At 43.1% G+C, this 12,084-nt stretch overlaps 1 protein-coding gene across 1 annotated transcript in view; it reads left to right on the top strand.

The window, feature by feature from the left end:
* The window catches only part of Faxc (failed axon connections homolog, metaxin like GST domain containing), a 61,723-nt gene that overhangs the window by 28,983 nt on the left and 20,656 nt on the right, over positions 1 to 12,084 (top strand). Inside the window, exon 4 of the mRNA XM_032905212.1 lies at positions 448 to 671. Coding sequence (XP_032761103.1) covers positions 448 to 671 — 224 coding nt within the window. The remainder of the gene's footprint in view (positions 1 to 447; positions 672 to 12,084) is intronic.

Genomic DNA, 12,084 nt, shown 5'->3' with positions numbered 1-12,084 from the left:
ATTATGAAATGTAAAATACATGCAGCCTAGAAAACAAACACATGACTTAGCACAAAGCACACACGTGCCTGTGGAGCCATCCTTAAGCTCCAGAAGGGAATGCTGCTCTCTTCCGGTTGGCTGCAGGCATTGCCATGCACCCTAAGGCGCACGCGCCAGCCTCCTGCAAGGCTTGTATGAGATAGCGCGAGAATGAACAGAGGTGTCTGAGGGCAGGTGACTGGGAAGATTTGGTTGAACAGGGATACAGGACAGCATTGTTTCTCTGAAAGCTTGTAAGTCCACACGTTGGCTAGAGCTGTTGTGACAATCCCTGCCACTCAGGTTAAACATTGCACGTCTTTGGTTCCTCCAGAAAGTACTAAGTTCTGTACAGTGCATTTGAAAGTGACCGCAGAGCTACACATCTCCGATGCACAACAGTAACTTGTTTCCACACAATTCCAGGACATTAGCTTATTGCCAGTGGGTGGACAATCTCAATGAGACCCGGAAGATGCTGTCACTTAGTGGTGGTGGTCCCTTCAGTAACCTGCTCAGGTGGGTCGTGTGCCACATAACAAAAGGAATTGTGAAGCGGGAGATGCACGGCCACGGCATTGGCCGCTTCTCGGAGGAAGAGATTTACATGCTGATGGAGAAGGACATGCGGTCTTTAGCGGGGCTTTTGGGTAACGTACCACACCTTCTATATTTTCTGTGCTTACTGTTGCATGACTAGTGCTGCTGGTTTGTGGATTTAACTTGCTTAGAGTTTTTGCTTCCACCATTTAACCAAGGCCCCTAATCTCCCAGAGTAATCTCTGGCATTCGTTTTTAGTATAGCAACTCAGGACCCCTGTGAGAACATATGGAGGACTCTTAAGCATTGGAACTTGGCTGCAGGGGATTCTGGCTGTGCTGTAAGGATAGGTGATTTTGAGCAGGGAACCTCCTCTATTTATTCACAGGCCAGGCTGCTTGTAAGCACATCCTCATGTAAAGTTCCACGGACTTGGTGACAACCCAGCTTCTGACCTGTTCTGCATGCGCATGTGCTGACCCTTGTCATGCTGTTCATTCTGGTGTATATCCTTAGTTTTCTTCTTCCTAATGTGTTTTATCACCCACTGACTGCAGATAACCTGGGCTGCTATAATTCCATACTGGGCGAGCTTGATTCTTGGCTGTGACTATTCACAGAGAGACTTTCCAAAGCAGCAGTATAGATGTGAACCCATGTCCTCTAATATGGGACTGTTTAATGGACTCAGTGGGACTTCTGGTTTTATTTTCAGAACTTGGTTTTGTTCAACAGTCCTCCCTCTGTGGCAGTGATGTTCAAATCTGTCTCCATTCCCATTGTAAGGAAAGCTAGATTCCTCGCCTCCATGAGGAACTGGGGTGTGGTTTGTTTTGTTGGAATCTACCTGGAAGTGGAGGCTCAATGGACATAACCCTTCTTGCAGAGTGATCTACACTGACCACTCGATTGTTCCACATTCCAGAATCTCACTAGACCTGGTGTCCGCCCTTGAACACCATCTGGTGCCTTGCTCTGGGAATCGTCATCTCAGACAACCAACCCTTAATGGAATCCTTCTTCCTTAACAGTGGCTCTGTCTGTTTCTGACTTATTCCTACTCCTCTCCAGTTTATGCTGTTGGAAGCCTCCACAAATGAGGAGTTGAGTCCCAGAGTAATTATTATGGCCAAGATTATGCCAGTAAAAGCCTTTTGAACAATTAACCAGCATTGATTTCTTAACCAGAGCATTGGTGAATATCACTCCACTAGAAGTGTTTTGTTTGGAGAAGTTTAGAGAGCAGGGTGATGGCAGTAATGACCACTGACTTCTTCTCTGAGCACTCAGTGACTAGATGGATGCTTTGTTCCCAGTGCATCACTGTGAGTCACTGATGGGTAGGCTGGAAGCCTTGTAAGCCTGGGACTTTGCCCTCACTCATGGCTCATTTGTGATGGTTTCAAACATCAGTGGTTGACTGTGGTCTGAATAGGATGTCCCATTTAATATTTGTAAGTTTTAAATTGGGTGCTAGGACCTGTTCTGTGTAGCCCAGGACATAGATGACTCCTCTCTGTTGGCTGCTCTCACAACTACCGCTTACTGCCACCTAGTAGCAACAGATTGACTGTGGTGAGGAGTTACAATGCTTGCATTGAAGTAAGCTTTATTTCACTTAATCACAGAATTTGCACTTAACATAATCTAACTTCATTAGGAATATTATTTCCTAGGAAAACTATGTTTGAAACAAAACCCTTTTTTCCCCCTGACTTTTAAATTTGTCAATTATAGAAGTTTGGGACGGTTCAGAAAAACACAGAGAAAGAGAGCAAGTCAACAATAATTTTACAACTTATGGCTAACCAAAGTACTATTTGATGCTAACTATTTGATGCCTAGCCTTTGAATACTTTTATAAATAATTTTGAATCATGTATATACATACACACATTATTTTTCTTTTCTTTTTTCTATCATCAAGTATTCTGTACCATGTGACTGTATGCCTGTATCATAGTTGATGCCAGAAAAACTTATCAGACAAACTCCGCTTTGCCTACTGTTTGTCTTATAGTTCTGTTCTGTAATTCTGGGTCTACTGATACATTTAAAAAAAACCCCAGAAAATAAGACAGCATGAGAATAAGATTTGTTGAGCTGTGTCTAGTATTAGCAAGGAGATCCCCAGCTGTGACCATTAGGTATGCAGTTAAAGTCCGTAGAGACCATGGGATCCAGAAGGAAGTCAAACAACACTACACATCTGATAATGGGGGAAACGGAAGCACACTCAGATTGAGTCACGCCGTTAGGCAGAGGTGAGACAGGATCAAATCCAGAACATTAGGCGTAAGACGTTCTTTTCTACCTGCTGAGTGCTTGCATGGCTTGGGTTCCAGGACTCAGATCTGGATGTGAGGGAATAAGGAAAGGTCAGACACTCATACAGGAAACCTGGGACCGGGTGGTCTGGGTGGTCTGATGGAGAAGCCGCAGCACCTGAAGCTCAGCGTGCTTTTTACACAGGATTGAATAAGGAGGCAGGCATATGGCGTACAGCTGAGGCAAGGACACAGGTTTAGGTAATCACGGTGAGGGCAGTCTCTGTGGGAAAGCTTCAAACTTAAACATGGACTGAGAGGACAAAGCCACAGTAGACATTTCTGCATATCCTATCAACATCCATATGAGGAGGGAAGGGTTTGCCATTCCCAAGGGACTGAGGCACTAGGGTCTTTGACATGGCTCACTACTACCCAACTGTGACCCCAAATCCCCCTCGAATTGTACTCGGGGTGACTCTTTATTATTTCAGGTTGGCATCTTCAGAACATTTCCTGAAGTAGACAGAGCTTAGACTATCAAATTAAGGGGTGGTCTCTAAAGTGATGTTTAAAGACTTTTATTTGCTTGCTCCTAGAAGTGGGCTACTGAACAATTTTGGGTTGTCTGAGAATGGAGCTCTGTGGTAGAGCACTTGTCCAATGTAGGACCCTAGGCTCCACTGCCAAGGACTGAAAACAAAACAAAATAAAACAAACATAGATAGGTTTGTAAACTGGGGTTGTACCATCATTGGTAGGAATGCCTTTAAGAGCCTGCTCAGATAAGAGCCAACTGAGAAATTTGACTTATAAGTGGGAGTGAGAAAAGCTGATTTCCAGAAAGCTTTGTCTGCTTAATAAAACATTTATTGTGCATTTTCTAGTGTGAAGTATTTCTTTTGAGTCCGGAAATAGATCAGGGTTTCTTTGGTCTTCAGTCCTTATTGATATCAGGTTGGCACATTTGTAAGAATCACATCTGTTGGCTATTTTAATAAGCCTTTGTGATCCTGAGTATTTAATGAAGGGTAAATGATGTAAAGTCTGTGTCCTGTCAGAGGCAGCTTCCCAGACCCTCCTAAGCAAATGTAATTACAGCGTGGTGCAGTTTTATAGAATGTTTGCATGGCGCTGTTGGATAAAAGGAATCATTCTGTTTTTCAAACAGAAAAGACATTTGACTGGTCCCTTAGTTCACAGTTAAGTTATATATAGATGATTAAAATATTCTCAAAGAACAGCATGGAAAAGCATTTGCGATTGAGAAATAGAAAATCTCTAGCCCTCGTGGTTCTCAGACCTTCCCGTCACAAAACAAGACTGCATTTTGAAGTTTTGAAAAGGAGATTTCATAATGTGGACCAAAGCTATGTGTTACTTTAAAGTTACTTCCTGTGTGTGTGTGTGTGGGGGGGGGGCGCTAATGGATGGGTCAACTCAGTTTCTTCTCTAGAATTCCTTCCGGCTTCTCAGGCTCATAGTGGAGTTACACGCTGCTGGCTGTGGTAGCTGGACTTGGGGACCATCCATCTTACTACAGTGTGTGTCTCTGGTTATAATGAAGAAGTATAGACTAGTTCCTTAGAGTGCTTCTTTGCCTTTAATTGGACATCTATAGGCCCCATGTGATGACACTGCTGTTATATCACGTGACAGTAGATGAGTAACTGATAAATAAAGTTTGTTTGTGAGATGGAATCCTATATCAGGAAAATAATGAAATCCAGTTTCAGGTATGGGGACCAGTACTGCATAGTGGGAGTTAATAGTGTCTGTTTGCATACAGTTAGCAGACAGCCAACAGTAACCTTTGGATCTGTGGATCTAAGAATTAGTTCTGAGCAAAAATATTAAATTTATGAATCTACTTGATTTTTCTAGTAAGGGTCTCATGTGGCCTAGTCTGTTCTCAAATTCACCATGTAGCAAAGTCTGGCTTTGAACTCCTGATTCTCTTCTCTCTAAGTTCTGATTGTTGGGATTACTGGCATGTGCTATGAACATCTTAAATGTTTATGGTTACATTGAAAGGATGGAGATAGAAAGAGTAACAGGCTCTAATGCCCCTTTCAGACCCGTTTCCACTAGGAACATAGCAGGATAATGTATTTGTAAACACGAGAGCTCAGAATCCCATTGACCAATGAGACATGCAGTGGGTAGCATGCTGAGTTCCTTGTGAAGGGCAAGTTTAGCACAGCTCCGAGTTACCAGGGCTGCCATAAGAAGGCAACATTTTTGGTAAACATTTATAAAATCACACATCTGTGGGTTTCCTTCATGAACAACAGGATGCAGAGAGGTAGTTTTCAGGGGAGCGGTCGTCACTCCAGAAGACTTCTTTGGTGGATGACATTTAAAGTGAATGCTGAAACATAAGCCAGGGTTAGGCAAGCATGTGTGTGGTGGGAGGAGGGCAGGGCTATGGCAGCAAACTGAATAGCTTGGGATAAGAAAGGATCATTCTGTGGAAAGATCTAGAAATCAGATGCAGCTGGCAGTTTTCAAAGACTGAAAAGGTGGCCAATGTGGTTGGACATTTTACAAGAGCAGAGGGGTGTTAGTAGGCAGAGGTAGTCAGGGGCTGAGAACGTTCAGGTTTTATATGTCATGTAAATAATTTCTGTGCCTCTTGTCTGAGAGCAAAGGAGACCATGAGAGGTTGGGAACTGAAGGGATGGCTCAGCAGATAAGGGCTCTGTTCCCAAGCCTGTTGATGAGTTATGTTTGATCCCAGGATCCACATGGTGGAAAGAGATGGAGAAAACCAACTCTTAAAAGATTCTCTGGCCTTTCTACACATGTGTGGTGACATATGTACCCATACACATTGAAACAAACACACACACACACACACACACACAGAGAGAGAGAGAGAGAGAGAGAGAGAGAGAGAGAGAACAAAATAGAAATGTTTCATATCCTGTTTTATGTTTAGTGTGATGATGGAGAGTGTGCATGTGTGTGCGTGCATATGTATGTGTGTGCATGTGTATGGGCGTGTGTGTGTGTGTGTGTGTGTGAAGAAGAGGGTTGAGAGGGTTGTTACTGTCCAGGAAAGATAAGATGGTGTTGGGACTATGACCAAGGTGTTATATATAGTTGGGCAGCAAGGGATGGATTAGGCTTGAGTTTAGAGACAGAAGTAGAAACAGAAAACACTTCTGTTTGTGGACAGGAGTGTTGGAGGAAGGGGAGTCATGGATTTTAGGTGGGGACATACTGTTTGAGACAGACACGAGTGGAGATGAAGTATGTGGCAAAGGGAGCTTATTGTTAGTGGATTTAAGGCAAATGTGTTTATCAAGTTATACTAAAGCGGTTGTGCAATTGTTGGGAACAAATCAGTGTAATTCTAATTTCATGTTACAGACAGACAGGTTGGTAGACGCTGTGGTGAGTGCTGTTTGGTCCACACCTGCATAAATGACCTTTCCGTCAGTGTTGAGCTGAGGTGGGTACATCCGTATGAGGAGGTGGGAAAGCAGTAGGTTGAAGTGTGTGACATAGCTTTAGGAGGTAAAAGGAGCCACTTTTTAGTGGCTGCAGGGACAAAGCCAGTCAGCTGGCTTCCAGACAGGTGAATTGACATGAACTCCAAAAGAGGCGAGGAGGTGGCCAGAAAGCTCTTTGACTAACAAACAGACTGGCGTTGCAGTTAGTGATGTTACTCATTTATTTACTTATTTAATGTGCATGAGTAATACTGTAGCTGTCTTCAGACACACCGGAAGAGGGCATCAGATCCCATTACAGATGGCTGTGAGCCACCATGTGGTTGCTGAGACTTGAACTCAGGACCTCTGGAAGAGCAGCTCTTAACCTCTGAGCCGTCTCTCCAGACCCCAGTTCGTGGTTTTGCATACTGACTTTCTATCAGCTAGGTACAGTTGTTAATTTGGTGCTGGGCTAAACACAGAACAGCAAGCAAGATCTTTAACTCTTCAGAGGCTTAGACTCTGTCTGCAAGGCCCAAACAGTGTCATAATGTGTGGAGATTTCCTATGTGATCTCAGAATCTCTTGTCATCATTTAGAAATAGGAAGATGTTGGAAGATGGAGATAGGAAACTGTTCCTCTTTACAAAGGGCATGGGGCAATGGTTTCACTAGAGAAACAAAATACTCGTGAGTTATTAAGGGGATGGCTGGCTTTACAAAGCTACCTCTTATTAATTCTGAACAGGTTACAGCAAAACTAACATTATCTGCATTGCTCGGCACTGGGAAGAACAGTTCTGGATTTCTTCCTATGGCTGGATGCCATCTGGTGGGCAAGAGAACGTTCTCCTCCAGGGAAAGCAATAGAAAACTTCTCCGTTAGATTGAGGCAGACTCATGCCAGGCTGAATAACCGTATCTTCTTGTTGTCAGTTAGGATAGACTGACACCACCCAGCTCCTAGGGCTGGTCACACTCAGTATTTTTATCAATGACCTGTTCACATCTTTGGAGAAATTGTTTTCTCAGTAGCTAGGATTATAGCACGTACCGCTACCCCACTGAATGTAACACTTTGATCTATGTATATATTTTTGACATAGTACATTTTATACTAGTTTGGCTATCCAATTTTTAAAATATTTATATTCTTACTGTATGTGTATTGTGTATATCCTTGCATGAGAATGTATGCCTGTGCCTGCAGAGGTCAGAAGAGGGTGTCAGGTTCCCTGGAACTGCGTGATGAGGGTGCTGGGAACTAAACCCCAGGGCTTGGCAAGAGCAGCAAGTGCTCTAAACTGCTGAACCATGTAAGCCCCCTATTCTGCATGCAAACAAGCAGTGTCTCATCCAGGAAAGGGATGCCTGGGCCACTTTCACATTGGGCCGTTAGGCCTTGCCTGAGCCCTGCCTGGAACACACTGTTCCCAGTGAACATGATGGAGAAAGCCTCATAGCTGGGCAGTGAGAAAGGATGAAGGCCATAGTTTGTGTCTACACACATTTTAGCACACGCATTGCATGCTGGGAACTCGGGCCAGCTGGGAAGAATAAAGATGCAGAAATAACCGTGCCTGTCAATCAAGCCAAAAAGGGGAGAGCCACCTAGAAAAGAAGAAAAGAATAGATATTAAAAGGAATGTTTCAGAACCTCAAAGCAGTGCTTCCTGAGTGCTCACCACACTATGGGGACACTTTTGGAAAAGTGACCTGTAGCCTGATTGCTCTTTCAGATCACCCGGCAGATGTGCGTAGTCTGGTAGGGAGCCAGCTACACAGCCCCACGCCAGCCGGATAACTCAGCATTCCCAGCAGTATCTGTGAAGAGATACATTTTTATTTTTAAAGCTGAAAGCCTTGCTTTTGATCATCTATGTAAACTCCACATCCCCCTTTGATCAGTCCGTGTAATTTGTTTATTTGCTTATTTGTGGATGGTCTAAACAGGTCTGAAATCTGGTTAGGTTAGGAGTGGGGACTCACATACTTAGGAAGGGAACAGATGTAGGGGCCCGGGACGATTCTGCGCCTTCATGACACTATAAGAAAGAATACTGGAGTCTTTTATTAGGGAGGGGATCAAATGAGAACAAATCAGGCTTACCTCGGTGCTGTTGAGGATGCGACCTTGATTGGGTCTGCTCACATCATATTTAATCCATTAAGCATGACTCTGGATTTAAAAATTAATAAATGTTTGTAACAATTCTTTGCCCTTTAAAGTTTAATACCGTATTGATTGCGAATTGTGCTGCCCGTATACTTCTTGGGGTGGGGTCATGACTGGAGCATGGTTGACCTACCAGGAGCCACAGCCTTGAAGAGAACTGATTTTCCTCCTGCAGAAGACAGACTGTCCACAGCTCCCCAGTTACTGATGGTACAAAGGTACAAATTCCTCATTAGCGGCTGGGAACTCCATGCTTATTCTTAGGACTTTGACCGATTGTGAATTTGTGCGATAACCACCGACCACTGTGTATAACGAAAGTTCTCTGATGAAGTCTGAGAGCTGCATGGGTAGAGACAACTGAATTTAGAGGGCAGTTGATACTCTGTCCATTTAGAAAAATTTTAAATTGTATTTATTTAGTTTTATTTGGTGTGTGCACACGTCAGAGGATGGCTTAGCTCGAGATGCTTGTTTCAGTCCTTCTGCCGTGTAGATTTCTGAGATGGAACGCAGGTCATCAGATTCGGTGATAATTACTTTAACCTGAGTCTTCCCACTGGCCCCTGAGGGAAGTCTGGTTTTTGGTGTGGGTAAATTTTAGGCAGTATTTTAGTAAGTAGTACCTTGCAGATATTCTAAACTTAAAACACCCTAGCTAAACACATTTTCCCAGGCAATGCTAAAGAGCAATCCAGCTGCAGGCCACCGTTCTATGTGGGCCTCCTGGTTTGCAGACCATTTAGAACCTGCTTCATGAAGCATTGCTTTGAGGTTCCAAAACATCTCCTTTAGTATTTCTCCTTTTACCTGTGGATGGTCTCTTTTTAATCACGTTGATAAGGATAATTACATCTGGATCCTCACTAGAGCATGCATGGTTCAGAGGGGCTAAGAACTGTACATTCCGTGGGTCATTCTGTGTCTTTTGCTTTAGTACACTTAGGTCTCTGTTTGCACTGCTGGGTCGTTAAAGTCACATGTAAGAAAAGCATTGGTTAGACTTGTAAGTCTTACTTTTCTCTTTGTCAATTGAACTCTGGCGAGAGCTTAACTCTTCAAAGGGCCATACTGGAAATCTGTGCTTAATGCTCGAAGGGCAAGTGATTTACTCAGAAAGGCTTTTACATATTGATCAGTAACGCTAACGTGTGTGCTGCTCTCCGATGGAGAGGGCACTAGATGATACACTTAGAAAGTACAAACTCCTCCTTTTGCTCATCCTCCTCATTCCAGAATTCCAGAGGTAGGATGGGGTCTAGAGAGCCCGAGGGTTAATGATTCTGATCTCCTTGTTTGTGAGATCAGGCCCCATTTGTGTGCTGAAGAGGACAGCACAGTTGGAACCTCAGTTTGTGGTTTATTTTGCATTCTTCTCCCCTTCCTCCTCTTTTCCTCTTGCTAATTTTCAGACAGGGTCTTTCTGTGTGGTCCAGGCTGACCTTGAACTTGATATGTTTCCAGGATGTCTTTGAACTTGTGGCAATCATCCTGGCTTAACCTCTTGAGAACTGGGATAACAGGCTTGTGCCATTGTTCCTCTCTTTTCCATTAATAAAAGATTTATTTATATATGTGATACAGAGCCACAGTCAGGTCCCATTACAGATGATTGAGAGCTACCATGTGGTTGCTGGGAATTGAACTCAGGACCTCTGGGAGAGCAGCTATTGAGCCACTCTTCCAGCTCTTTTCCCTTTTTATTGTTTGTATTTTATTAGTAAAAATGTGTCGTGTTAAAAATTAGCTGATACATTGTGTGTACACCCAGATTTGTGTTTTAGAAGAAAGAAATTAAATATGAATAAATACTGAGTTCCTCGAAGTCTTCGTGATGTATTTTGTGATACAGACTACTTGATATAATTATGACAGACTTCTTTGTTTTGTTCTGGGCTATTCTAGCTTCTTCTTTAGAGAACAGGGTTTAACTTTGTGCTTCCACACAATTCCTAGTGGGGGATTCAATTCCTAAATGAGGATACTTGAAAAAACAAAACAAAACAAACAAAATAAAAACTCTGAGAATATAGCGCCACATAGACAATCAGCTTTAAAATCTTTATTGGGTCAGGCATGGTAGCATATACCTTTAATCCCACTGCTGGGAAGGCAGAGGCAGGTAGAGCCCTGTGAATTTGAGGCCAGCTTTATGTACCTACATAGGGAACTTCAGGTCAACCAGGGCTGCACAATGCCCTGCAAAACCAAAGCAAAGCAAAGCAAAACAAAATAAAACAACAAAAACAATATTGGCAACAAAACCATATTAGGTGGTTTTATTTTAGGTTTCAATATCGAATGAGAAGCTTAGTTACTTTTCTGTAATAAAACACTACAACCAAGATAACTTGTAAAGGAAAACATTTACTTGGGCATAAATTTGTGTGAGGTCTACAATCCGTAATGGTGAAACAAAGGCATGGTGGAATAATGGCAGAGAGCTCATGTATTAAAACAGAAGTAGTAGGCAGAGAGGTACACTGGGAGCCGCACTAGGTTTAAGCCTCAAAGCCTAGCCCCTCCCCAACATCTCCTCCAACAAGGCCATGACTCCTAGTCCTTCCCAGTTTTGCCAGTTGAGCCTATGGGCGTCATTCAGATCACCACAGTGTGCTCCTCCAAGATGGCGTTCCTCATCTGTGTTCTTTTGGATTGACTGATTTGGATAAAATTTGAGGAGGAATAAATTTTAGATAGGTGATAACCTGTTACATCCTAATACGTTTGTGAGCATTTTTTATAGGTCCTTGCTCAACTCAGTAGCTCGATGAGAATTTGTCTGGTCTATTCACCTCTGTGTCTCAAGCCCCTAGAGCTCTGCCTCATGGAGAATCAAAAATGACACCAACAAGAGCTGCCATTCATGCAGCACTCACAAAGGCAAGAAGTGAAGTATGTAACGCATACCTTCATAGGGAACCCAGTTCAAAATAGTGTGTCTGTTATGAATGTACTATGTAAGCTAAAACGTGCACAAGAATATAAGTTAGATATATGAGTAGTGACCTAATGACAGTGTTTTATGTAGTTTTGGTGAGAATTAACTGGAGTAGTAATTGTTTTATTAATCCTCACCAAAAACATCAGAGAGCGGGCATTATTCTGATTATTATTACCAGCGATATAATTACGTCTAGTGGGCAATGGAACCTGGACCCAAGCCCCTGGCTATACAGTGAGATCCCTAGTAAGTGGTTGCTTACTGAGAACACTGACAGACTTCACTGTTGGAATGCTCACTGAATTCTGTAATCTCCTAACTGCTTTCTGCCCCACCTCTGTGGTAGAAGCACCCACTGAGGTTGAAGCTCCCGCTGAGATAGAAGTGCTGGGTGACTTGCCTGGATTTGCTTGAGCTTCATGGCTGCTGTCTCAACCTCTAGTTTCGTCTCTTCTTTCTAGAGCTGTTCATCTAAATTTTAGATTCTAAAATATAAGCCAGACTCGAAGGCCTTCACTCTTCTTTACTAAAATGTAAGGTCCTTTCTTTATAACCCTAACCCTACCCTCATGATATCCTTCTTCCCACTTGTTCCCATGTGTGTCTGCCACACTGTATAATCCTTGCTTGCTGAAGTTCACTTGCGTGGGCTTATCTCCCCTGCCTTGTTTGATATTTGTTTCTACTTAGACGTT

Source organism: Rattus rattus, chromosome 1 (genome assembly GCF_011064425.1).
Source record: "Rattus rattus isolate New Zealand chromosome 1, Rrattus_CSIRO_v1, whole genome shotgun sequence".
Classification (NCBI taxonomy): Eukaryota; Metazoa; Chordata; class Mammalia; order Rodentia; family Muridae; genus Rattus; species Rattus rattus.
The sequence above is the reverse complement of the archived record's forward strand: the minus strand, read 5'-3'. Positions and strand labels throughout refer to the sequence as shown.